Raw genomic sequence first — 27,769 nt, 5'->3', positions numbered from 1 at the left:
ACTAGGTCCCTTTTTTTTTGTCAAACCAGAAATTTCAATGAAATCAATTGTTACAAACCGGGCTGGACAATAAAACCGATTTAGCTAACGAATCGGCTTTTTGATTGTTCTCGCGCTTGATAAAGTTAAAACAACAAGAGTCAAAACCTAGAGAAAGACAAAGGATGTCATGGTGAATCCCGTAGAGTTCCTTGGAGAGGGGCTCTGAATGGAGTGCTTTGATTAGCTGTTGCGAATCGAAGCAAAGATGATGTTTTTGATGCCTAGATCGAGGGCCTCATGAATGGCGAAAAGTAGAGCCGAAGCTTCAGCCAGAAGGGGGGTGCTCACGTTTTGTAGAAAAGTTGTGCCTTGGGTCTCAGACATCAGAGGGTAGTCAAAGAAGATCCATCCCAAGCCGGCTTCACGCGAATCAGTTCTCCACGCAGCATCAGAGAAACACCGGATCGAGTCTGATCGAGTTATTAGATCCGAGGGATTTTGGTGAGATTTAGGGATCTGTGGTCGCAGATCTTGGGCTGTAATCCACTCTCTCGCTTGATGTATTGCTGTAGATACAATATCCGGGCCATTTGGGGATTTCTTCTCAAATATCTTCTTGTTCCTGGTGGTCCAAAGCGCCCAGAGGATCCACGGCGACAAGGTTCCTTGGCAAATACCAGTTGGAGGTAAGCAGGTTAATTTGTTGGTTACTTCAATCCCCTATCGAACATTGGTAATCATCTCCAGATTTGGTTTTTGTTTGAAAGGAGCTAGATTCCATACTTGCTTGGCCAAAGGGCAGTGGAAGAAGAGGTGGAGACTCGATTCCTGATCATTACAGTGGGGGCAAACCGCATCCGGGTTGATATTCCTTTCCTGCAAGGTTCTCCCTGTTGGGAGAGCATTGTTTAGTACTTTCCAGAGGAGGAATTTCACTTTGGGCGAGCATCGAAAGTTCCACACTTCTTTGAGCCAGTTGAAGTCTCTCAGCGTCGCGTCTTGATGAGTCTGGTGATTACTTTCTTTTGATGCCTCATGGTAGCCAGATTTTGCTGTGTAAACTCCTGACTTGGTGGGGAGCCAGAGGTAGCGATCTGGGGCATTTAGCTTACTCGGTCTAAGGAGGAGGATTACCTCCTCATGATGAGGTAAAATCTCTCGTATCTTCTCTCTATTCCAGGTCTTAGAGTTAGGACAGATTAGATCATTCACACACAGGTGTTGACAATCTTTTGGTGGTGGTCCTACAGGTGTTGCGTGAGAGGTCAGAGAGATCCAGGGGTCATACCAGACAGAAGAATCAGTTCCGGAGCCAATAGCCTTTCCCAGTTGAGATTTCAATAAATCTCTCCCAATGCATATTCCCCGCCAGCCATGTGAGGCTGTTGATGAGGCCGAGCATGTGAGGAAAGACTCTGTTTTGCAGTATTTGCCTAGGAGAAGTCTTGCTAACAATGATTCTGGTCGGTTGAGGATTCGCCAGCTCACTTTCGCAAGGAGGGCGTCATTGAAATTGGTAATATCTCTAAAACCTAAACCCCCATCTCTCTTAGATTTTGTCATCTTGTTCCAGGCTAACCATGTCATTTTCTTTTTCTCTTCGGAGGAATCCCACCAGAACCGCGTGAGAGCGGATTGAATTCTTTTGCATAATGACTTGGGGATCTTAAAACATGACATGGTGTAAGTGGGCATTGCCGAGAGGACTGATTTAAGCATAGTTGTCTTACCCGCGGGAGAGAGGAACTTGGAGGAGTAGCTTCGGGATCGTTGTCTTATTCGGTCTATTATCTGGTTGAATAGGTCTCTTTTCTTCCTGCCAAACATCTCAGGTAATCCCAGATACTTACCTAGACCTCCCACCTTTTGGATTCCTAGTAGACGTTGTGCCTCATTTTTTGTGTCCTCAGAAGTTTTGGATGAGAATGTAATTGCTGATTTAGCTTTGTTTAACATTTGTCCTGATGCATTCTCATATTTCTTCAGGATGGTGAGGAGCGTTGAGCAGCTTTGGCCATCAGATCGACAAAAAAACATTGTGTCGTCTGCAAAGAGAAGGTGGTTTACTCTAGGGCAGCCTAGAGCTATCCTTACTCCAGGGAGTCGACCATCACGCTGGGCTTTAGAGCAGAGTCCAGACAAAACTTCACTGCAAAGGATGAACAGGTAAGGTGAAAGAGGGTCGCCTTGGCGGATCCCTCTTTCCGGGATGACAAGTCCTTGTTCTACTCCATTCAGTAAGTAGGAATATGATACTGAGGTAACATATTGCATAATCCATTGTATCCACAGGTGACTGAAGCCCATCTCTTGCATTACACACTCAAGGAAGTCCCATTCCAGGCGATCGTAGGCTTTACTCATGTCAGTCTTCACTGTCATATAACAATGTTTTGTGGCCCCTAAAGTTTTGAGGTAGTGTAATACCTCATGTGTAATCAGCACATTATCTGAAATTGCTCTATTTGGTACAAAGGCTGATTGGTTTTCAGATATGATATGTTGCAGGATTGGTTGGAGTCTTTTGGATAGCAGCTTGGATATAATTTTATAAAAGACAGTGCACAATGCAATGGGTCGGTAATCTGCCATTTTCTGAGGACTTTGAATTTTTGGGATGAGTCTAACATGGGTTTTATTGATTAGACTGTTGCAGGATAACAGACGAGAAGAAAGCATGCACTTCAATGACAATGTTAGGTCCGACCGTCTCCCAGTTAGACTGGAAGAAACTAGCAGAGAAGCCATCCGGCCCTGGAGCTTTGTCAGGGTGGATAGAGAAACAGGCCTTCTTGATTTCTTCAGGGGAAGGTGGGCTCGTGAGAGAAGAATTCATCTCCGAGGAGGTACACGGTTTAATGGCTTCCTTGACAGTGTCTCGTCTCTCTCCCGGGTGCGAGGTGAACATCTCCGTGAAGTAGTCAGTTATGACCCGGAGGATGCCCTCTTCTTCAAACACAGCTAAGCCTTCTCTATTCTCTATCACCGAAAATTTGTTGATTGTAGTTCTGCTTCTGGTGGTAGCATAAAAATAACCTGTGTTTTTATTACCTAAAGTTAACCAAAGTTGTCGGCTTCTCTGTTTCCAGTAGGTTTCCTCTGCTATGTAGGCAGATAGCAAAGCAATGTTCAAAGAGGAAATCTCCCCATGGTTCTGTTCGGTGCTCGACATTTCTACCTCCAGTTTCTCCTTGAGTTCTTCAATCAGTTGACGACTGCTTATATACTTTGCTTTGGCCCAGGTAATGATATCTCTTCTGCAGCGTATAATCTTTTCTTCCACATCTTCTTGGTCATCAAACCGCCATGCCTTATGTATGAGGTTAGTAACCTCAGTGTTGTCTTTAAGTCTTCAGTCGTACCTGAAGATACCCTTTTTCTTTTTCTTTGATAGGTCCAAAATAGTAAGCAAAGGGCGATGGTCCGAGCCTTCAAAGTTTAGATACTCACATCGGCTAAAAGGGTATTGTTCTGCCCATAGGCCATTAGACATTGCTCTGTCGAGACGACAGAACACTAGGTGGTTGTTTCTTTTGCCTCTCCATGAAAGGAAGTTACCAGAGTGGCGGAGGTCAAAAATATCACATTCTGCCATGAATGATCTGATATCCACAAAGGTTCCTTCATGTCTTGCCAGACCTCCATGCCTCTCTGAAGACTCGATGATATCATTGAAATCTCCCGTGAGGTACCAGGGCTCTTCTCTGTTTTGGCCAAGGAGAGTTAATTCATCCCAGATAAGTTTCCTCTTTGCTCTATCTGGTTCTCCATAGACAAAGGTAGCAAAAAATGACTTCCCTCCTGCTTTGATTTGTGTGTCTATAAAGTTTTGACAGCTTGATAAGATTGAAACTTCTACATCTTGTTTCCAGAGCAGGGCTAACCCTTCTCCTCCTGGGCTATGAGGGGGTAAAAAAATAGTGGGAGTGGAGATTCAGATGTTTGAGTGAACTGAGGACCACATCATCCGGATTCTTAGTCTCCATGAGGAGTATTATCTCCGGAGAGAACTTGGAGTGAAGCTCCTGGAGTCGTTGGACTGTTATGGGATTCTCCAACCCACAATAGTTCCAACTCAAAAGCTTTAAGGAAGAGGATCGGGTGGATCGTGAAAGTCCACCCTCTTCTTTACCATAGGCGGTATGATCTTTCCTTTTGGAGCTGATTTTCTTGATGATGGTTGAGATTGAGATCCAGGCTTACTGATGGTTTGTTTTGGCAGGGGCTTAGCACAGGAAGAGCTTGGTTCACCTCTGTTGGCTATTGGTCCTGTAGTTGGTGTTCTTCGTTTAGGTGAGCCTTGGGCTAGGCAAAGGTTTCTTTTACTAGACTTTGCACCTGAGAGTCGTCTGGGACTACGGTTGAGAGGTTTTGGAAGAGGAGGTCTACCTCTTTTCTTTTTTGAGCCTGACTCTCGTCCTTGTGATTCTTCAGGGGGTGGGAGGGGAGCAGCTTGGATTTCCTCCCCAGAGCGACTGGTTGGAGCTTCACCAGCAGCAAGGTACGCTTGTTGTGAGTTCACTGCGGCTTCTATTATGAGGTTTGCAGTTTCAGCAGTTAAGTCTCTTTCCTCACCCTGAATTACTCTCCGTCTCCTTGCAGCACTCTCCGTTGGATCTGCACAATTTATATATTGCACTGTAACTTCTCTGAGTTCTCCAAGGACTTCATCCGTTGTGGGGATAGGGGGAGGAGGGGGTTGGGTTACTTCCGCGGATGAGAGGGTCCTCTCTAGGGGAGGCCACCTTGATTTGGATGTTTCTGAGTTCTCAGGTCTCGCAGAATTTTCTCTCCAAGCTCGAGTTGACCTTTGGTGGTCATCATCACGACTACGATGGAGTCTTTCAGATGTTTCTCGGGTGGTACTGAAGGATTTTGACGAGGGTCGTCTATCAAAGTGGGATCGAGACCCATGATATCCAATATCAGACTGTCGGTGATAACGGTACCATTCCTCATCAAGTTTTCTTTTCCGAGAAGCAAGAGAGGCATGTGACTTGTCCTGTTGGCGTTTGGGATCTATTTCAGGGAGAACATGTAGATGAGGGTTCACAGAGTGTGTAGATAGTTCTCTTCTAGATTCCAAGTGATGATGTTTTTCTTGTGGTGGCCGGAAGTTATCAGCTGGAGTGTAGTAGTTTCTTCTATTTTGTCTCTGGTCACCCGAGGTCGCCTGGGGGTTCGAAGTTTCTGTTGGCTCTCTAAGAGCCTTGAAGCCTGGACAGTTTTGTTTCTCATGAGTGAGTCTGAAGCAGTAAGTACAATAGTTTTTCAGGTTTTTGTACTCCAGAGTCACTAGAGCTTCATTTCCATCTGGAAACTCAATAATAGTTTCTTTTGTCAGGGGTTGGAGGCCATTTAGCATGACTCTGATTTTGAGTGTTGAAGAGGTGATTTCCAGCTCTAGTATCTCTCCAAGAGCTTCACTGATAAGGTGGAGCATGGCTGGTTGCCAGTAGTGTTTTGGGAGTCCTTGGACCTCGACCCAGAAGGGAATTTGCGAGGGAAAAGAGTCGGAAATGGTTGGTTCCCACCGTTGTAAGATTACCATCCATTGGTCATAGTGGTATGACCTGTTGCCGAGGACTTTCAGAAGGTCTTCCTCTAGTTCAAAGGTAAGCTGGAAACATCCTTTACCCAGATCTGACCCTGTTACTTTTCCTTTTAGGTCCCAGCGGTTTGAGAAGAAAGGGAACATGGTCCAGAGGCGCTGGTTTGCCGGGTTGGTAAGCATTCCCATCCGGGTAAGAGCATTAGCTTCGATGAGGTGGCTTGTGTCCAATTCTGGAGCTTTGAGGCGTTTTGGGGAAGGGGGGAGAAGACTCCATCCACCCCTTTCCCTTTCAGGTGGTAAGGGAATTTTGTATTCATGGTGGTTAAGCTTTCTCAGATGAGTTAGGTGGGGTTCGGTTAGGGTTACTTACCAGACGGTAAGATTTTTCGACCAGTGGTGCAAGGTGTAAATAAGATAAAGGTGAGAGGAGGAACAGAGAGGTGAAAGATGGATTCCCGTACCAGAGTTGCAGAGATGAGGAAGGGAAGCCAATGCGGAGCTCTTCATTGGACGGTGAAGATTTGGTGGTTTGGGGCGGAGGGGTTGCCGGAAGGACGTGAAAGACCGACGGTAGGTTTCATCATTCGGCTACGGACCGCATGATATTACTGTTTTTAGTAAGAAGTAATAGGTAAGATCCGCTTATTTGAAAAATCTTCCTAGGGACTCGTGTCTGGGAGCTTTTTTTTTTTATTCATTTAGATTTCTCATTTGAAAAAATTTCGGTGTAAAACGTTGTTTACCTCATTTGGTTTTTACTTTTTTTTAACTAGGTCCCTAGTTTTTAGTTTTTGAGATAAAAGCCATAACTCATTATCTGAAAAGCAAAGGGAATTGCTTACGTGGCACAACCCACAGCTCAATTCACCAATCACAATATTTCAGTATAAGTAAAATAATCACAAAAAAAAAAAAAGGAGAAAATAAAAAAATTGAATTTTGTGTGGAGAACGAAGCTCTTCGCAGACTCCAGAGACAGAGTGAAATTTGTGGCTACGCTATATCTCTGAAACACATTCTTCCACATCTCTCTCTCTCTTTCTCTATCGTTGAAGGACCCAGAAAAAAAATGGTAAAAGAAGAATCTCTTTTGTTGTTCATGCATTAACCCTGTTGTTATGTTCCTCCATGGCCTGTTACATCGTTCCTCATTACCACAATCCTGTTCTGTCTCGTCGTCCCAATAGAGAAATCATCAGTCATCGCCATCGTTTCAGCCGCAACCTCTTGAAGACAAGAATTAGGGTTCCTCGAAGTTCCGCCGTTAGTGACGGTGGTATCTCCTACAATACCTTAGTCTCCGAGGTAAGCCAAATTTTTAGTAAATGTTGTAGATTTGTGTAGTTTAGGAGCATAATTGAACTGGGTCTGAGCTAAAGTTTTGAATTTTGAACCCAATTGAGCCAAAAATGAGTAAAGGATCGAACTTTGGGGATTTTAAAAGCTGAATCGTTTGGTGAATGAATCCTAAAAATTGAATCTTTGTTTTCAATTATTGAATGTTGTATTTACATGTTTTTATGTAGTGGAGTTGGTTGATATTGTGAATGTTTAATTGTGGTATTAGGCAGTAAGGCTTTTGGTTCCACAAGCAAACTTTGATTCCACAAAGCTCAAAGTTGAGTTCTTAGGAGAGTTATTGGAGAAGAAGAAGGGTAGCAGCGGAGGGATTATTACGCCGCGGGCATATATTCTTTCTCATTGTGACTACACTGCCGACTTAACCTTAACCATCTCAAAGGTCATCAATCTGGATCAACTAGAAGGATGGTACAAGAAAGACGATGTGGTTGCTGAGTGGAAGAAGGTGAATGATGAGTTGCGGTTACATATTCATTGTTGTGTGAGTGGTATGAGTTTATTGCAGGATTTGGCTGCAGAGCTTAGGTATCACATTTTCTCCAAGGAACTGCCTTTGGTTAGTCTTCTTCTACTTGGTTCTTTTTTCCAATTGGTTCTAAGAAGTATTGGAGAATGAGTGATGAGTCTTAACTCTGGTTGAGATAGGTACTTAAAGCTGTGGTCCATGGAGATTCAGTTATGTTTAGAGACAACCCTGAGCTAATGGATGCTTATGTATGGATTTATTTTCATTCAAGCACACCTAAATACAATCGGATCGAGTGTTGGGGACCTCTTAGGGATGCTGCAAAGGTATTAACTAGTCCGCGCTGGCTCAACTTATAGTTTGTCTTTTCATTCATATGCCGGAAATGTGAAAATCTTTGGTTCCGGGTGTGTGTGTTTTTGGTGGTGAAGGGAAAGCAGAAGGGCAATCACCAAGGCTTCTTGAGTTCAACTACTTCGAGGAAATTGATTCAACATAAGTCTATCTTCCATACCCTATTTACATTTCTTCTGTGAGACAAGTTGTACATTCTCCTTTACTTTCTTTTTGCAAATGATGAGTATCTGACACAATTGCAAATTTGCCAACATTCAATTGTTCATACTTGGAAAATTGTACGAGAGCCTAGTTTCTTAATGTTTCTTCAGTATTACTTGTCTAATACCTCACATTCGAATCCATCGATGAGGACATTATTAACAAAAAAAATTATATACACTTTTTTAGATTCGATTTCACGTATAGCTCAAAATGACAAAATAGGAGTACTCAATTCAAATGAAGTAGTCATATTTTAACTGAACTGAAAATGGGAACCATAACTTAATACTCCCTATGGTTTGATATATAAACACGTAGAGTTTCAGTTTTTCTTTTTCTTTTTTACCAATATTATTATTTAATATTTATTTAAAACAGTTCCACCAACTATAAAAATATTTAAGAATATAAATAGTCACAAAATATCAAATGCTTTATAATTTTGGAACTAAATTGCACTAACATCTAATAAAATTTAACAAAAAAAAAAAATCTAAATATCTTACATTAGAAATTGTTGTAAATGTTTGTTTCATATGGGCTTATTTGGTCTAAATCATGAACTGGGCTTATATTGATGTGAAGCCCATACAGGATCCGGGTTGTGTGGTTTACAAGAGTAAACCGACATAAGCTCTAGGGTTTCACTATATAAGGTCATCTTTATAGGGAGAACATGAGTGGTGTTCTTAGCCCAAAAAAATAGAAAAATAATGAATAGTGGCTAAGAACACTTTTTTTAGTTCTTGATGTAGAACTGATCATGGCTCAGTTCTAAGCTGACGTGGCAAGCAGTGAATGGATACAATTTTTTGCAAACAATTTTTCACAAATTAAAAGAGAATCTGATTGAGAATATATGGAATAAATTTGGATATTAAACTATATATTAATTAAATAAAATGTTTGTGTGCTTTAATTAAGTAATATATTTTTTTTTATCTTTAATGTTTTTGTTGTTTCATAAAAATTTTGTATTGTATTTTGAATTTTAGTAAAAGTTTTATAAATTTGCAATTTAAATGTTATTTTATAAGTTTTTATAATTGTAATATATTTAAGAATATTATATTATTAAATCTTATGATCTTAAACACATGTTCTCCCAATAACTAACTTTTTAACAAAAGATCTTAACTACTGATCTTAGATTATTTTTATAATATTTTTACTCTAAGAACACCCAAAACTGCTCCCCCTATAAAGATGCCCTAATGGAAGCTAGGGTTAAGGAAACATGATAAGCAGTAATCATAAAGACGCAGAAGAAGATGATGGTACCTTGGTGGCGGCTGATGGGACAGATGCAGAGACGCAGGGTGCAATGCAAAGAACATGTGCAGGACGTCGTATATGGAACTTGAAGTTGTGCCCAGAACCATGATAAAGGAGGAGAAGTTTGGCTGGGGTCCAAGGGCTGAGAGTGGGACATAACCTTGTCTAGGTTTAAGGTGTCTTCATGACACTCTTATGAGAGACGAAGATGGAACTGCTTCTTTGGAGTTCTGGAGGTGTTTCAGGATTATACATGGAGGTGAGAGCTGAACCAGAGACAAAGAGAGGGGAAGAAGAAAAGCTAGATCTATTATGTGTTTTCTTCTTCAGGTTTCTTTGTAGTTGCTCTCTAAGCTTATAATGAAACACTAGTGTAAACCTTGAGTGATTGACAGTGGATATTTGTGGGAGAAGGTTTCCACACGAGATGTACCCTCTGCATGAGGGGAACTCGTTAAATCTCTGTGTTATATTTATGTTATGCAAACTAATCTGTGAAGTAGAAAAGGAGTAGGGGCAGAGTTACGGTAGGCGATTCTCTACCTAGGTGAATGAGGGTCTATGATTCTCAACAGAAAATATAGAAGTAACGAAATCATAAAATATCAAAATGAGTTTTTAAAACTTTTTGCTGAGATATCATAGTTAAGCTCCTAAAACTTCATTACTACGGGGATTTGTAGAATCACACATAGGGTCCGGTCCGTCTTGAATTGTTTGGGATCAGTTAAAAAAATATAATAATAATAATAATAAATGATTTATTTAGGGATTTTAAAATTTGGATGCTCGAGATTATTTTTCATTTGTTTGGCTTATGTGTTAGCCATGATAATTGTAGATAGAGCACCCAGGATTTCAAAAAAAAAAAAATTATATTTTAGACATTTTTCATAAATATATTATTGTCATATATTAAAATCATTGCAAAGATTATTTTCGAAATTGCACATAGCCCATTAAGTTAATGAGCCGAGCACCATGATCTCTTGTCCGAGTTGGCAAATAGTGAACCTGAAAAAAAAAAAGATGATTCAACCCAAAACATTTCTGATCTGAGTTTTAGGTTCAATTTTTCCGCAAAATTTTAAAACATGCTTGGTTCATGTGCCGAAAACGATATATTCTTCGTAGTTTAATCTTCTATGATTTATTTTTGTTCCTAAAAAATTAATTTAATAGATTAAAAATTGTTTTTATGTTTTCCACATGGCTAATAATTTATATTTTCTCTATCTACCAAAAAAAGAATTATGAAAACTAAACTCTTTGATACTATGAGTAAAAATGTCAAAATATCAATTTATCGGAATAGGGGGAGTATTTGTTTGACTAAAAATTCTCCACTTGAGTGTATATGTATGTTTTCTCTAATTTGAATGTAATGTATATAAATTGTATATTGTTTCATCAAAAATGATGAAAATTATTTTATTACAAACAAATATATGACATTTGAGTTTAGTCATAATATTTAAACATCTTTTAGTCGATATACCCAAAAAAAATGGTATTTTAGTTTCAATCAGATCATTTAACATTGAACCATACAAAGTTAGAAATAGCTAAAATCGGTTCAGAAAAGTTCGTCTATTCCATGTAAAGAACAATTATTTTCTTGTCAGCTGTATCGGTAGCAAAGTTATCAATTACAAAAGAATTCAATTAATAATCAATATTTTCATTTTTACAAAATCTATTTTAAAAATATATGTGTGTAAATGTAATCAAACACATATTACTAATTAATGTTATCTTCAACCAAATTTTTGTTGAGATCTGTGTTTAAGAGAGTACATATCTAACATAAGTCATGTTGTACTGATTTTATACTTGTTACATGAATTCTAAAATTAGAAAACACATTACAATTTCAACATATTTTCATAGAAGATCCAACGAGTACACATAATTTCATTTTGTCTCGATTTGAAGTCTGTCAATTCCGTCATTAAAACATCAATTGATCATGATTTTTAAAAAGTTAAACTAATACTCTAAATCTCACTTGTAAAAAGTAACACTCTCTCCTCTCTTAAAACATCAGAATAAAATTCATTTTTGAAGTAAAAAGTTAGTATATCTTTACGTGAAAACATTTAAAAGTCATGTGCATACATGTATTTCAAGATGACTAAGATTTGTAGTGATGGCCACAAAAGATCTGTGAGAATTTGTAAAATAATATTTTAGTTTCACAAGATAAAACAAAAAATGCAAAACAAAAAAAAAATCTCAAAAATTTAGAAAATGATATCTAATATTGAATACCATGAAATTAGTTGGTAAACACATGAATATGACTCCAAATACACATTATGCATATGCTTTTGACTTATGTTAATAACAATCCTATTATAGTTTAGGAATGGACTCATTTTATGAATTAGTAATTAATTAGATATCAGGGGTAAAATTGGAATTTTGATTTTGTTGAAAAATCGTGGATATGAGAACACCAACACTATTTATTTAAGGTTTTAAATAACACATTTTTATTATTTGATGTATTTTTATTCCAATCCAAAACCATTAGGTTTAAACGTCCAAATAAAAATAAGTTCGAGTTTTTTTTGGCATTTTTCCGTTTATATAAGTGTGCATATTCACTGTGCATATTCATAATATTTTGTGGATCTAGATCATTTTTATATTAACTCTTAAAGAAAATTTTATATGACTTTATATAATTACACATTTTTCCACTTAGGTTGCGGAAGGTAGATGCAACAAGTTTCAATGGTTAATTAAAATAGCATTGATATGAAGACCATTTTCAATGGGAGGTTATTATTTTAAAACTTTTATAAATTTTTAATATTAAATTTTCTACTTTTTAAAAATAAAAATAATTTAGAAGGTTAAAAAAAATTATTCCCCTACAATGGCAAAATTCTAATTAGGGTTCTTATTTTAAAAAAAATATTTTCAAGCTAAAAATATTTTAAGTAGAACATAATTAGTTTAAATGTTTAAACATTTTAGATTTATAAAAATGAAAGATTAATGCATTTCATAAATTTTTAAACATATAAAACAGAAATTATTATAAAAATATAATTACAAATCATAAATGGGAAAGAAAACAAAAAAAAAATCTTCACACCAACCATCTATTGATGATACTTACACAACAAAAGTTATCTGTTAAACTTACTAAATAAGAGTTGGATCTTATTTTTTTCATCAATTATTATTTATTTTTAATCACTTTTGCTAACAGAACTCTTGCTAAATCTTGAATCCTCTATTGGAAATTCTTTAAGGCGTTCGTCACAAGTCACAACTAAATTTTTAATCTTAAAGTGTATTAATTTAATTTAAGAGAAACCATTTAGAACTAAATAATAAAAGAAATTATACTACTTAAAAACCACTTAGTATAATAAGAATAATAATTTAGACTAGTGTTATATATATATTATACTTTTGTGAAACTTTGTTTTCAATGTTTTCAAACCCATTCGAAAAAATTGAAAAATATTTTGGATTACTAGATTGATTTTGTCTAACAAGAAGTCAATAAATTGGTTAACTTTTATTGTATATATTTTATAAATAGAAAAACAAAACAAAAAATTATATGTATAATGTTAAACAATGATCATATATTAATATAAAAATTAATTGTAATTTAAAGTAAGCAACAAATAGTAATTAGATAGTGATATATATATATATAATTACAATATAATAAAACTTAATCTATAACCTATTTGTAACCAACTTATTAAAATTATATAATGTACAAAAAAAATTTTGTGTACTTCCGTTTTATTATATTTAGAATATCAAATGATTTTTAGAATATTCTCTTTAAAGTTTTTGGAAACAATAAATCATCTAACTTACCATATTAATTTCCTTTATTAATTTATTCATCAAATAAAATCTTTTGATATCTAACTAACATATTAATTTGTTAATAATCATTATACTTCACCTCTCATTTTTATATATCAGCCTATTTTTGTGAAACAAATAAATTATCATATCATTTATTATAATTAAAAAATTGTTTTGTTTCTGGATATACCATAAGTTGAATTTTAAAAAACAAATATAAATGATTCAATCTATAAAATATTCAAGTTTTATTAATATTATTCTTTAAAAATAATATCTATTGAATTAAAAATTTTACTGAGTAACGGGTCAAAATTTGAATATTTAAATTCAATTTCATACTTTTTCGTTGAATTTATAATTTTAAATAACATTAAATAATTTATTTTGAAATATTTCTAAAATATTGAAACTTGATATTAAAGTTAGAAACTATAAACACCCTAAATTGGTTTGTTATAGGCTTATAGCAATGTCAATAATATGTCACTATAATATGAAATAAATTCAAAATACCAAGTATATATAACAATATATTAAATTATTCATAATATAAAAACTTGCTTTTTAAAAACCAAATTCACAAAATTATGTCTTATAATGACATTCAAGTCATGAGATAGAATATACATTGTTGAAATAACTTCACATTACATAAACTAATACAACATATTAAAATAGAAAATATACAAATTTTGTATAAAATAAATTTTATCCAGTGTTATAGCACGGGTACTTATTTAGAATCATTAACAATATAAAAATTACAAAATAAGTGTATTTTTCAAGTCATCATATTTAGCATTTGATTTTATTGTGTAATATTTTATCCAAAAAAATTTTAAAAACGATTACATAAATTATATTTTATAAAAAAAATTACAACATAAATAAAATGAATTTCAACTCGTGCTCTCTAGTACAAGTATTAATCTAGTATATATATCAAATTGGATAAGTTTACACCGAAGTCCATTATGTCATATAAGTAAACAATTTTTCTATTAATTAATTTATTTGAGCTAATCTGTTAAAGCTGTTGTTAGAATTAAATAAATTGGAGAAAAAACAAAAACAAAAGAGGATGCAAAGTATTGAAGTTGCGTAACATTAATGTGGATGTCACTCATGGAACCGAACTTATAAAAGTGATTGTGTTGTTTGATTGAGACCATAATTTGATAGTATTTACTATTTATAGAGGATAAAACCTACTTTTCTCATCCAGGAACATCTCGAGGTTGGTTCTTCACTCCTGTTTTTTTTTTTCTGTGGTTGCAAATTTTCTATACAAGAATGAATAAACATTGATGTATGTTGGAAATCAAAAAGCGTCAAAAGACTCAAAACTCAAAATGAAACTACAAAAAATTAGACATTCTACAAAGGTGAAAGTATTTATCTATAATCGATATCTCATTCACCGGTTATCAATGAACATGTGGCTGTTAAGTATTAACCTTGTAACCGATGTTTGAACAAAATGAAATTTCCCAAATATTACCGATTCGATAAAGTTTCTCAAGTGAACGAAAAAGGAATACACTGATCCGACCCCAATATGCGTCGGCTTCTAATTAATAACATTGGCTGCTTTTTCAACATTATTCAATTGATTTGCCATGTGCACGACTCCAAAACATTAGTCTTTCAAATATCAATATAAAAAGAGAAAACAAAGAACCAAACAAATCACGACCCTCCATTGAGAATTTTTTCTTCCTTAGCCAACAAGTCCTTTTTTACGTTTCTATTTTATTTTGTTTTTATCTTTTCTTTGAATAAGACCGACCAGACTCCTTTGTTGTATTGTATGTACATCAATTTCACATACATGTCAGCTTCCACTTATTTTCCTTGCGTGTAATAATTTACATATCATTTATGACACAACATCTCCTTTCTAATTACAACACGTACATACATGCCAGTTGTTTTGTTGTCTAGCGTCTTGCCTATATAGGCTACGCTTAATCAGGCTAGTTAACTACAAACCTCCTTCTTTAGTAGACTAGTCTACTACAAAAGATCAAAAAAGCTAATACGTATACCACTATATAACTTGAATATGTAACGTGAATTAGCATATTTTAGCATCCATTTTCAAATAGTGCAAACAGTTTCTTTTCATAAATGATAGACTATTGCGGTGTGAGCTAAATTTTGTAACTAAAGATAAATTTATAGTTTTTGGAAACCCTCCAAACCCCTAATATTCATCATAATTTAGTACAAAAACAAAATCATAATATATCTGCACGCTGCCAACCTAATTTTGTACGTCATTCATTGTTAATTTGCATACATAGATTAATAGAAAATTAATTAACTTCTTAATGTATATAGAGAGATACATTAACCACATTGTTTAGTTGTCTACATTTATGTACGTCTTTAAAGTGTACGTGAATGTGACTTGCCTTGTCTTTATCTCCCTTGACCTTAATGACGTCTTCCACTTTCTCTCATCCGTGCTTGGAGCTTTCCATCCAAGTCTGCTGCTTACACTTTCCCTGAAATTTTCAATCTCTCTTTTTCCTTTTCCTTTTTTGATTAAATGTTTTAAAAATTCTAACTTTCTTGTTCACCACTCACCAAAAACTCTTTATATGAACACAATACACACACTATCTCACTCATTCATCATCTTCCTTCTTCTTCTTCATCTTCTTCTTCACTTAAGAAAAACAAAAAAATGGCGAATCTTTATAGTCAAGTTCCTTCTGTATCCGCAGTGTTCTCTCTTTACACATCTTTTTCAGCAATCACGATGCTTTTTCGAACAATCCTCAACGAGATCGTGCCTAAGAGGATCAGAGAGTACATAGCTATAAAAGTTATGGACTTCTTCTCTTCTTACTTCCAGTCAAGTTTCACTTTTGTGATCGAGCAACGTTGGGAGTTTGTTGAGAACCAGACTTTCCGTGCGGCTGAAGTTTACTTACCGACCCGTCTCGCTGGACTTTCTACCGGAAAACTTCTTGTGGGTTCAAGTAATCTCAAGAATCCAGCGGCTGAGCCAAAACTTGGGATCCCTGTGAACACAAAGATCATTGATGAGTTTGAAGGGATTCATCTTGAGTGGACTCTTCACTCTGTTGAAACTAAGAAGTATCTACCCGAGAAACGGTAAACAGAACACTCTGTTTTTCTTCTTGTTCTTGTCTTAGATTACAATCTTGTTTTTTTTTCTGACATGTTTGATGTGTTTTTCAGGTACTTTCATTTGACATGTAAGAAGGAGTTTCGTGAGAAGATAATGACGGATTACTTCACTTACTTGGCGAAGTCAGCGGAGAAGATAATGAGCCATCGTGAGAATCTCAAGATCTACACTTATAACCAAGACCGGTCTAAATGGGAATCAGCTATTTTCGAGCACCACACAACATTTGAGACCTTAGCTGTTGAGCCAGACCTTAAGAAGACTTTGATTGATGATCTTGATGCTTTCTCTAAAGGCAAAGACTTTTTCAAGAGCGTGGGACGCGCTTGGAAGCGTGGTTATCTTCTTTACGGTCCACCGGGTACTGGAAAATCATCTATGGTAGCTGCCATTGCTAATCACATGAAGTATCATATCTATGATCTTCAGATTCAGAGTGTTAGAGATGATGGTGAGCTGCGGGAGATTCTTACATCAACCAAGAACCGGTCAATTCTTCTCATTGAAGATATTGATTGTGGAGCTGATGCTTCTCGTAGACGCCAGACCAAGAAAAAGGAAGAAGATGGTGGAGAAGATGATGGAGAGCCGCAGAAGCGGAAGAAGAAGTTTGAAGTTGGGGTAAGTTGAAACTTTGAAATCCTCTGTTTTGAATTAATCTCTGTTTCTTAGACTTATGAATGTTCTTTTTTGGACAGATATCGTTGTCTGGTCTATTGAACTTTGTTGATGGACTTTGGTCGAGCTGTGGAGAAGAAAAAATCATAATTTTCACAACCAATCACAAGGAGAAGCTTGACCCGGCATTGCTGAGACCGGGACGAATGGACGTTCACATTCTCATGGACAATTGCACGCCCTTTGTGTTCAAAAAGCTTGTGGCTTTGTACCTCAAAACTGATGACCATGTCTTGTTTGATCCCATTGAGAAGCTCGTTCTTGAGGTCAGTTCAACTCCGGCTGAAGTCACGCAGCAGCTAATGGCGAGTAAGAACGCTGATATCGCGCTTAAAGGTCTCCTCGAGATCCTGGAAACCAAGAAGTTGAAAAAGGGAGAAGAGTCCAGTGTGGAGGAAGAAGGAGAGATTGAAGATGCTGAGACTAAAGAAGCAGAAACATGAGTAAATCTCTCTATTAGTGCTATTGATCATCGTTAAGGCTTATTAGAAGTAGCTCTTGTGTTTCAGCTCCTTTTGGTAATAATATCATTTCTTTAGACCAGATGAGACAAATTGTAGCTGCAACTACATGATGTATTAAAAAATTAGGAGGCATAGAGTCTCATAATTATATCTTTCTTTTTCAATTATATAATCCAAATGTGTGGCTGTATTAATAATGCTGTTTGGCTAAAATACCAAAACGATGGAAGGAAAAAGCAACAGCTGAAAGATGATACATTCACAACAAAAGAAACAATATAATTTTGGTTCTTTGCTCAAGAAACTACGAATCGAACAACAATGCAAGTGATGTTGTCACAGCTACCACGTGCGTAGGCTTCTTGCACAAGCTTTCTTGCTGCAGTTTCCGCATCTGAAACGTCTCGTGTTATTGCCACAGCATCCTGACAAAAAAAAAGGAGTTTTGATAGTGTGTTTACGTTTTAGGTCGGTACTCAGTTCCTTGTTTTCTAATTACATTGTTCACAACAAATCCCATCAAGAAATATGTATGTCTTCATAGCTCATAGCCTAATGCAAATATATCAAAATGAGCATTATCTGGAAAACTAACCTTGTTTGACAACACATTCCACAGTCCATCACTAGCAATAACAATAAACTCCAACGTGCTTATGTCCTCTTCCTAAGAAGATAACAACAGTACTGAGTGTGAGTGTAAGCGCAAGCGCATTTCAACCAGCAAACAGGGCACTCACATTTTGTAACTTAACCAAAAATGTAGCACAAAACATTTTTATCATCATTATACCACATATGGCCAGCTAGGCAACAAGAGAGTAGCACATCTTAGGTACCTGAATCTCTGGATCTGCAATCACATATGGCTTAAGTTGCTTATCCCCAAATGCACGAGACACAGCAAGAATTCCACCAACTCGCCACGTTCCTATTCGTATTCCAAGGAACGATTAATAACTAAACAGCCTAAACCACATATTACATCAAAACTACATATCTCTAAATAAAATATCCAGTACCAAACAACATGTCTCTTAAGACAGATAAGCAGAGGGAAATTAAGAAACTTTACCAGCCCAGATAATGAAGCCACCAGCATCTTCAATCCTTTGTCTCTCATCTGATCTATCAGGTTTATGATCATTAGATAGTGGAACCGCTACAGAACAAACAAAGAGCATCACATACACAAAAGCTTAAAAAGAGAGGGTTTAATCAATTTAGTATCCCAGAGTCAAAAAAAGCAAACAAACCTGAACCATTTCTCGACGCTACAACTCTAGAATCACCAACATTAGCAACAATCAACTTATCACCTATAAGCAAAGCAGTTGAAGCAGTTGAGCCAGCGTTCTTCGGCTGACCTATCTCTTCAATCAAATACTCTTCATCTGTCTTCTTAAAACATTCAACTAAACACAACAAAAACTCTCAGTGGAAGATAAAAACAAAACAACTTAAATAGCTCTATCTCATCTCATTACCAATAGCTTTCTTGGTGTCTGAGATAAAATCATCATGACTAACTAAATTCTTGAAAAGATTGTTTTTGAGATATTCAGCAGTTCTTGCTCCACCATGACCTAATCAAGCAACAGCAAAAACACCATCAGTAACAGTTCGATTAAGACAATAACAATGTGTTAAGCCAAAAAAAAACATTTTACCATCGAAGACACCAAAGAAAGCAACCATTTGTCCATTAACATCAGAGATTCTAGTTTCGAAGTAATCCTCCATTGTTGCTCTTTTACCCTTAAGACTAGAGTACCCATAACTAAACTTGACAGTTCTAACTCCTGCTAAAAAGCTACAACACCGAAGAGAACAAAGAAAGAAATTTAAAAAATAAAAAATAAAATATATATATATATATATATATATATATATATATATAAAGATACTAAATTGAGAAATCGATTGAAAATTTTCAATTTTGAGAGACCTGATTCCACCGCCACTGAAGAGAGCATCGGGATCTCTAGAAGAAATCATGGAATGAGAATGATCGGATGCAGAGGAGGAGTTCGCCGCCGGAGAAGAAGAAGAAGATTCCGGCGGTGGCGAATAGGCATCCCCACGAAGGGGAGCGACGGAGAGTGGAGGAGGAGAAGGGTTTGTCAGGTTTGGTGACTGGGAGAACCAAAAGAAGAAACAGACAAAAAAGTAGAAGATGATAAAGGAAGAGATTGTTCTGGAGTTGAAGAAGAAGAAGAAGAAAGACAGAACAAGAGTGGTGAGTTTGGTTTGGAGGTGGACGCATTCAATAGGAGCGGAAGCACCACCATTTTTTTTTTTCTTCATTTTTTTTCTTTTCCCGACAGTTTTTTTTTTTTTTTTTTTTTTTTTTTTTTTTTTTTTTTTTTCTGTCTATTCATACAGTCATAGTAGAATAGGACTCATTGGATTACTGCTTTTATTTTTTAAAAAAAGAAAACTAAAAATTTACAAAAATTTTAGTTTATTTCAAAAAAATATTTTTAGGAAGTAAATATATAAATTATTTAGTCAGAGAAAATAATTTTCTATTTTTTGTTACCTTAATCCACTAATTTGTGTTTTTCTATTTTTAATTTATTACAATAATCTACTAAAGTTAATTTATCGCTCACCAAAACTTTTGCCAAAAATTAAATATTATTATTATTACACAACTTTAAAAAGTGTTTTCACAATCTCATATAGAATATGATTTTATAACTTTTTCACGAAATTTTTTACATGCAAACCACTAGTCAAACCGTCATTTTATTTATATCCATGTGCAATTCTACTAGTATTTGTTTTACCACTTAAAATGTATATTCTACTGTTAAAGTATACTTTTATCACCACCTATAAGATGACTATATAAACACATTAGCCAATTATTATGTCTATCTACTTTCACTTTGGCGTAGTTTATTTAAGCACTAAAATTGTGAACATAAAAATATATTTCAAATGAAAATTATATCATAGAGCAACAATTAATGGCATATTTATAAGAATAACTAAGATGAAAATAAACTCGATTGTAATAAGTCTATGATAACCAATAAAGATTGAGAGAAAATGTTTAAAAAACACAGAAGATAGTTAAAAAAATTCATTTGACATAGTAAAAAGAAAAATTTATAAGCACGAAGATACTTTAATTTTTATCTACAATTATTTTCAAATCTTCTGAGTTCTATATTTTGGTCTAAAACTATGTCATCCATGGGAAGAGTTTACGGCTTCTCATATATAACAAGTATGGTCTAGTAATACTAAAAGTTATTTATCTTTTTTTTTTTCTTTTTATGCTCTAACTTTTGTTTCACGTTGTAACAATAGCTGTGCTGGCTGTCTCGCCAAAAAGGCAAGATCACGCATTCTATCTTTTCCCATGTAAGTTCCTCTACTCCGGACTGGTTCTCCTTATTGAAAAACCGTCTGTTACTAGCTTAAATGGATGAACTTTATTTGCTGTCAATATATATCTATACTAGAAGCGTATCCGCGCTACAGCGCGGAGGAATATTTATTCATATGTAATATAATTTTCACTAAAAGTAGCAATAAACTTAAAATATTATAAAATATGTTATTTGTTAAAAGTACAACATATAATATAAATTTTGACGGATCAATTTGTAAAAAATTGCATCGGCAAAAATATTATTACTAACCCGCTATTTTGTTTTTGGACAAACCCGCTCTATAATATGAATGTGAGTTTTGCAAACCAATTTGTGTATTCTTAAAAATATCATGATATTTTAAATGAATAATATTTATATTATAAAGGCACATAGAGGTTTAAAAATTTCCCAAAAAAGTAACTTCCTAGTAATTTTTTTTGACAGAGTAGCTTCCTTGTAATTGTTATACAATTATATTATAGGAAATTTAATAATATTTTTTTTTCGGTTTCTATTCATATCCAAATAATGATAGTAAAAATTTTAGATATTAGGAAATTAACAAATCTAATGATAAATATTTTAATAATAATAATTTCTAGTATAATTTTGATTTTTATATATTAAAATAATGTTAAACTTTGCTATATATGTTTATGCCTTTTTATTTGTAATATCGAATATTTATTCTTATATAAAATAATAATCTCATTTTTTAAAAATTTCATATAGGAATCTATTATATATCAATATTTTAATTTAAATTATATATTTTAGTTAGATATTTAATGAAAAAAATTTATGGTAGAATATTATATTAAACGATTTAGAGTTTATCATTTTATCATTTATGGTATATGCTATATTCAGATTGATTCAATTTGCAAATTTTGGTAAAGTTTTTATCGAATTAAATACTAATCGATAATGATTAATAATTTCCTAAATTACAGGAACACAAAATATTCACATAACTAATATGGTTCACTTATGAAAAATTTATTTAAACTTTAGTTTTAAATATGATCTGATAACCCACTCTAAACGCAGCGGATATTTTTTACCCAGATCCAACTCCCTTAATTTCGGGTTATTTTTACAAAATTGACACGACCTGGAAACACTTTTGTATTTCTCTTTTACTTATATAGGGATATATATATATATGTATATATATACTAGATAACAGCTAAGCTCCTGAAAGTAAAAAAATCGAATCCAGCTTAGCCCATCACATGATCATGGATAATCCAAGAAAAGGTTGTATTTCCCAACAAATCGGTAACTAATGGGATTTATTATACATCAACAAAATTTTTAAAGATTTTTCCAGAATAAAGGGAGAGAGAAAGAGGGAGAAAGAGAGTTGCAAAAAAAAATTGCAATTGGTGTCGAAGAAGTCTTTTTAAACAAATATTTTAAAGTTTCACCTTCAAATGTATGATTTTGTAAGACATATTTTTGAACTAAAATGTTAGAAAAAGTTTCCTAGAATCACATTCAATAGATTTTCTAAAAAATTAACAGTAGATTTGAGGTGGGATTTATAAATTATTGATTGAGTAACAAGAGATTATAAATGATTTTTATAAAATTTCACATTCAATAACATAGAATTTCAGATGATTTTTAAAAATCACCAGTTAAATAATAGAAGATTTAAAAGTACTCCAAAATCTCTTAAAATATCAAGTTCAATACACTTGCTTGTATTTTTTTTTGATAAATTTATGAGTTAATTTGATAAAAAATTAATACAGAAAATAAATTTAAGCCCACATTTGTAAGTGAGTAAAGAGGATAAAAAAAATAGTAGTTGGGCTTACTAATTGGGCACTCTTCCATAAAATAGAGTTAATATATAGAGATAAAATATAATGTTATTCCAGCATTTCTGCCTTTCCCAAAAGAACCCTAGCCACATATCCATCTTTGTCTATCTGATAGAAAGTTTTGGCCCTTTTCTTTGTAGCGATCATTGTCTATCTATCTGTGTTGGTAAAGGTAAAGTTTAAGATTCTATTTGTATCGATCTATGTCTATCTGTTTGTCTTGCCTTGATTGTCTTTTTATGATAGTTATTCTTCTAGTTTTGAATTCTGGATCTAAAGAATACTAAATTCTAGTTTATGTCATCGTATCCTTCTTCTTCGAGTCTGTTTTTTTTTTCTTATTCTCACCTTTCTTTTTTGTTTGTCTTGTTAGGAATCCCGGAAGCGATGGTGAACCGTTATGTAATTCATATGCAGCAGCACATCAACTACACGAAGGTTAGAGCTTTGATCCTCATACACATCCGTCGTGTTCTCGACGATGAGGATCGTTTAATGGAGATATACTGTTTCCCATTTTACTTTTCTAAAAGAAATAAAATGTGACTCTGTTTGAATTTGAGATTGTGGCTCTGGTTCAATTGTTTATTGGATGTTTTATGAATTTCATCTAGGATCCGACAGACCCTTTGGTTGGTGATGGAGCTCAAGGCATCCGTACCAGGCGTATCTCACATGAACTCTATCTTAGGTGTCTTCAGACATTTTACGACAATTTCAAAGGTGTTTACAAGATAGCTAGGAACCTCACCAATAACGAACCGATTGTGACCAATTGCGAGCGGTACATGTCTCAAGTAGGGGTGTCAAAATGGGTCAAGATTAATGAGTCAACTCAATTCAACTCAACTCATGAACCCTAATGAGTTTAACAATTTCTTCATTATCAATCTAATATTATAAACATCATCATCATAATACCAACATCATCATACTATCATCATCACCATCATTCTACCATCATCATATCAACATCATCATACTATCATCATCACATGATACCAACATCATCATACTATCATCATCATCATCCTACCATCATCATATCAACATCATCATACTATCGTCATCATCATCCTACCATCATCATATCAACATCATCATACTATCATCATCATCATACTACCATCATGTAACTATCATCATCATCAACATTGTCATACTATCATCATCATCATACTTTCATAATCATATTAACATCACCATCATCTTATCAACATATATATATATATATATATATATATATATCATAGTAAACAACATGATGTCATCATCATCATCTTATAATTTTATATTAAATATTAATTAATTTATATTGTAGTGGGCCTAGTGGGTCAACCCAACTATTCATCTAACTCATTTAACTAAATGGACTCATGAGTTGATCCATCCCAATTGTTAAATGATTTGATTCAACTCATAAACTCATTTAACTTTTAACTCGCTGGATAATGAGTTGAATTGGGTAGGGTTAACCATTTTGACACCCCTAGATATAAGGCAATGCATAAAATGATGGTATCATTTCAAATCAAAACATCACTGTTCATAATTTATTCTGAAATTCCTAATATGAGAACTTATAAATTTTATGTAGTTCAAAAATACCATGACGTTTGAAACAATAAGTGTGAATCGAAAAAAAAAATTATAGAATTAGATAAAAACCATCTCACAATCTTACATAATTTTCCAGAAAGTAAGCTCAAAAATTTAATTTTATATAAATTTTTTACAAAATTCAAACTAATTTACTTAAATAATACCATTTTACCATCTTACATAAATTTGATTCCGCTTGTCCCTGTGAAAATTATATAAGATTCAAACATAGAAATTAAACCCAAGAATTCAAACCTATAAATTTGATTTAATGTTGGTATAGTTCCGAGATGAAACTAACCACATACTGATATAAGGCGGCTCTAGATTATTGGGGCTGCATATGTTTCTGATTAAAGAAATAAGGAAGGAAATGTTGATTTATTTATTTTTGGTTTTATGTGTTTGTAGTTAATTAGGTCCAAACAATAGTTAATTAGGTCAAAAAAAAATACAGGTGTCAGAAATATAGTAACCCAAGTGTCATCTTGTTAGCAAAAGTTGAGAAAAACCTTCTCATATTATAGAAGATATATACTATATTAAAGCTCTTCATACACAACAATAAAGGTCTTCATAGAAAACAGTACACAACATAATCGTTCTATTTTGTTTTGATTCACGAGCTAGTTCAATGTTTTATCTAAGAGATCATTGTTCTAGTCGAATCAAGGATTCATGATTATAATGGGATTATTGTTTGTTAATATTCATGTAATTGATGGAAAAAACTTGGACTAGTGAAGTGCGCAAATAAAAATGTTTCTCAAAGTTTTTGATTTATGGGATGTGGTGGAGATGGGAATTCATCAGCAAGAACCGGTGCAGGTAACTCCTCAACATCTCATGAATTCGAAGGAGTGAGTTATGATTCACTAGCATATGATGTGGCGGCTGAAAACTATTCAACATAGTGGAAACAATGGATGGAATGGAAAGATGCGAACGCGCTTTCTATGATCTAGACTGGAGTAAGCATTGAGGTTTTCTCATGGATAGCTTGGGCTACATCATCAAAGATATGAGTAGGAGAATATGACAATAAGTGAAGCGGAAACAATTCTTGATATTCATTGAGAAACTAATGAAGCTTGTGTTTCGTATGAAGTCTTGTGGGTGGAAGGTCATCAAAGATAAAGAAGTGGTGAAGAAGTTTATTTCGTCTCTCTTTGCCTCCCATATTCGATAGAGTCTTGATGGATGTTGGAGAAACACTTTATGTTGGTGTCCTTATCTATTGCTTGCTTGTTCATGAATACAATATGAGACCAGATCAAGAGTCTTTGGAAGAATCGTCATTCAAAGAAAATTCATTTGACATAGTTTAAAAAACAAATTATAAGCACGATGATACTTTAATTTTATCAACAATTATTAACAAATCTTCTGAGTTCTATATTTCGATCTAAAACTGTGTCATCCCTGGATAGAGTGTACGACTTCTCATAATTAACGGATATGGTCTAGTAATACTAAAAGCTGTTTATTTTTTTTCTTTTTATGCTCTTGGTTGACAATATCCTTCGTATAATTTTTCTTAGAGATGTGTCGGGTAAGATTTTTCTACGGCCACATTATCCCATCTTTTACCTGTGTAAAGATTTTTGAACAAATTTTTTCTCGACAACAGTTAAAAAGATCGATGGAAATATCGTGCTCAAAGAAATTATCAAAATATTTAAATAGATATATGAATAGCAAATTTTCAAATATAGCTACACATATACAACATATATATATTATATATTTAAGTGGATCGATGACAATGTCGAACTTAAAGATATATTTTTTTCCCAACGTAACCGAGTGAAGCAAAACATCTAATGAAAGAGTACGTAACACTAAAATGATAACTTCTAATTACTGCTACGACCCATGAAACGTAACCATTTTGTTTATTTGAAAATAAGCAAAAGTTCTTAGTTAAACGAACTAAGACCATCTTTATTGGTAAGATGCGATTTTGAACTCTTACCATTATTTTAACTATACATTTTGAAAAATTTGGAGATAAAAAGATTGTCAAGAGTTCTTAATTTCCCCCCCCCCCCCCCCCCCCTCCAATGGTGGAATCCCAAATGAGTTCTTAACACAAAATTTGAAAGAAAATTTTGAGTTGCATAAACTTCAAACCTCCATTAAAGATTAAATGAAAGATTACAAAAACTCAATTTCTCTTAATAAAAACCATGAACTCTCTGATTACAAAAGAAGATGCAGAACAAAATGAAAGTTTAGATCAGGATCTTCATCATATCTTCAGATCCTTCTTTCACCATTAGTCTCAATACTCTCGCTCATCAATGGTTTGTCTCAACTGGCATAGAGCTTAGTTGCCTCTTTTCATAGACTGTCCTAGCACCAATTGAACAAAAAAAATGCAGAAATTGCAGGTCTACTGTCTTGTAAAACCCCAGACCACCATTCTGCAATAAGGTGCTCTACACCACTCTTGGAAGCACACACAACCCTCGTCATTTAAGAACACAGAAACTCATTCAAGAAAATATAACATACAAAAATCATTAAAGTACTCCTGCACATGTTATCTACACAGCCCAAACACATCCATAAGTCAGTCTATCACTATTAGAGACATCAAACAAACACCATTCAACAATGAAAGAAAACGTCCCTGAAAGAGAACGCTTATGGAAATGCAAAGACATCACTCTCCCCTGCTTGCAATCGATTTTTGAGAGAAATCTTCTCTGGTTTTGCAATCTATTCGTCGAGATAGAGAGAGAGAGAGAGGACGAAGAGAAAAAACTAATCGACAATTTTTTTTCTCAACCAACAATTATCGACCACGTCGACAACTCTTACGGGTTCTTAGCTATTTTTCTATTTTTGATTTAATTTTAATTAGATAAAAACTAAGAATTTACACTAATAAGTCCTGATAAAGATGCTCTAAAGGGCTTCTTCAGTACTTTTCTCCGTCTTCTTCTTGTTCCCTTCTTCCGTCTTCTTCTTGTTCTTTTTTCCGTCTACAAGATTGTTCTTGTTTTCCGATTTTACTTTGTTCGTTTTTTCCCCTTTTCTCACGCTTTTTCTCCTTTCCTCACGCCTTTTTACCCTTTCCTCACGCTTCTTCCTTTCCTTTTCCTCACGTTTTCTTCCCTTTCCTCACGTTTGTTCATTTCCTTTCCTCACGCTACAAGAAGAAACATGTTATCTCTAGATTTTAGGAGAAGAATTATTTCTTATTCATTAAGATTCAAGTACGTAGATTTAAAATTTTAGTATATGGTTTATTCTTATGAATTAGATGATTAAATTGTTCTGTAAGAAAATAAAAAGTCTACATATATTTATTTTTTTATATAGACTTTAACGCATTTGAAATTCATTTAACATAAGGTAGATTTATTATTCATGAGATCACGACATATAGAAAAATGATTTCAAACAATTTTATTTTCCAAAAAGTTGTGGTTTTTTTTATTTCTTTTTCTTTACTATTTCTCTTTTTATTTTTAATTAATTTTTGATATAACTAAGATAAATATTTGATATAATGCACATGTTAGTTTTGATATAGAATCAGATTTATTATTCTCGAATAGATTGGAAAATGATGTATGTGATG

General features: G+C 34.1%; 4 protein-coding genes and 2 pseudogenes across 4 annotated transcripts; 4 read left to right on the top strand and 2 right to left on the bottom strand.

The window, feature by feature from the left end:
* Nucleotides 1-43: 43 nt before the first annotated feature.
* LOC109130642 (uncharacterized) lies at nt 44-3,577 on the bottom strand (annotated as a pseudogene).
* On the top strand, nt 3,576-6,313 carry LOC104777553 (uncharacterized). Its single transcript, XM_087507357.1, is given in 5 exon segments — nt 3,576-3,670; nt 4,205-4,494; nt 4,585-4,889; nt 5,390-5,545; nt 5,598-6,313. Coding segments are annotated over 5 exon segments (1,125 nt in total). The 3' UTR covers nt 5,877-6,313.
* Nucleotides 6,314-6,452: 139 nt separating this feature from the next.
* Nucleotides 6,453-8,021, top strand: LOC104777551 (magnesium dechelatase SGRL, chloroplastic). Its single transcript, XM_010501826.2, has 4 exons — nt 6,453-6,841; nt 7,104-7,454; nt 7,544-7,690; nt 7,796-8,021. The coding sequence occupies exons 1-4, from the start codon at nt 6,665-6,667 to the stop codon at nt 7,898-7,900; spliced, it is 780 nt and encodes a 259-aa protein (XP_010500128.1). The 5' UTR covers nt 6,453-6,664; the 3' UTR covers nt 7,901-8,021.
* A 7,014-nt stretch (nt 8,022-15,035) lies between these two features.
* LOC104777548 (AAA-ATPase At1g43910) lies at nt 15,036-17,548 on the top strand. Its single transcript, XM_010501824.3, has 3 exons — nt 15,036-16,175; nt 16,263-16,833; nt 16,911-17,548. Exons 1-3 carry the CDS (start codon nt 15,742-15,744, stop codon nt 17,331-17,333), a joined length of 1,428 nt encoding a protein of 475 aa, XP_010500126.1. The 5' UTR covers nt 15,036-15,741; the 3' UTR covers nt 17,334-17,548.
* LOC104777550 (putative protein phosphatase 2C 11) lies at nt 17,489-19,751 on the bottom strand. The gene is made up of 8 exons (XM_010501825.3): nt 19,303-19,751; nt 19,025-19,167; nt 18,842-18,940; nt 18,611-18,769; nt 18,430-18,516; nt 18,194-18,285; nt 17,950-18,021; nt 17,489-17,779 (listed from the first exon to the last, which is right to left on the bottom strand). Exons 1-8 carry the CDS (start codon nt 19,659-19,661, stop codon nt 17,651-17,653), a joined length of 1,140 nt encoding a protein of 379 aa, XP_010500127.1. The 5' UTR covers nt 19,662-19,751; the 3' UTR covers nt 17,489-17,650.
* A 3,211-nt stretch (nt 19,752-22,962) lies between these two features.
* LOC147947598 (uncharacterized) lies at nt 22,963-25,505 on the top strand (annotated as a pseudogene).
* Nucleotides 25,506-27,769: the final 2,264 nt, after the last annotated feature.

Source organism: Camelina sativa, chromosome 3 (genome assembly GCF_030686135.1).
Source record: "Camelina sativa cultivar CO46 ecotype springtype chromosome 3, ASM3068613v1".
Classification (NCBI taxonomy): domain Eukaryota; kingdom Viridiplantae; phylum Streptophyta; class Magnoliopsida; order Brassicales; family Brassicaceae; genus Camelina; species Camelina sativa.
This window is presented reverse-complemented; position numbering and strand designations above follow the sequence as displayed.

Excerpts from the sequence above, each read along its gene's own strand:
- LOC104777551 (XM_010501826.2), top strand. The coding sequence starts at position 6,665 with ATGGCCTGTTACATCGTTCCTCATTACCACAATCCTGTTCTGTCTCGT. Across the intron at positions 6,842-7,103 it reads ACAATACCTTAGTCTCCGAG|GCAGTAAGGCTTTTGGTTCC; the intron begins GTAAGCCAAATT and ends TTGTGGTATTAG. Across the intron at positions 7,691-7,795 it reads CTCTTAGGGATGCTGCAAAG|GGAAAGCAGAAGGGCAATCA; the intron begins GTATTAACTAGT and ends TTGGTGGTGAAG.
- LOC104777550 (XM_010501825.3), bottom strand. The coding sequence starts at position 19,661 with ATGAAGAAAAAAAAAAATGGTGGTGCTTCCGCTCCTATTGAATGCGTC. Across the intron at positions 18,286-18,429 it reads TGGCTTCATTATCTGGGCTG|GAACGTGGCGAGTTGGTGGA; the intron begins GTAAAGTTTCTT and ends GAATACGAATAG. Across the intron at positions 17,780-17,949 it reads GGAATGTGTTGTCAAACAAG|GATGCTGTGGCAATAACACG; the intron begins GTTAGTTTTCCA and ends TTTTTTTGTCAG.
- LOC104777548 (XM_010501824.3), top strand. The coding sequence starts at position 15,742 with ATGGCGAATCTTTATAGTCAAGTTCCTTCTGTATCCGCAGTGTTCTCT. Across the intron at positions 16,176-16,262 it reads AAGTATCTACCCGAGAAACG|GTACTTTCATTTGACATGTA; the intron begins GTAAACAGAACA and ends TGTGTTTTTCAG. Across the intron at positions 16,834-16,910 it reads AGAAGAAGTTTGAAGTTGGG|ATATCGTTGTCTGGTCTATT; the intron begins GTAAGTTGAAAC and ends TTTTTTGGACAG.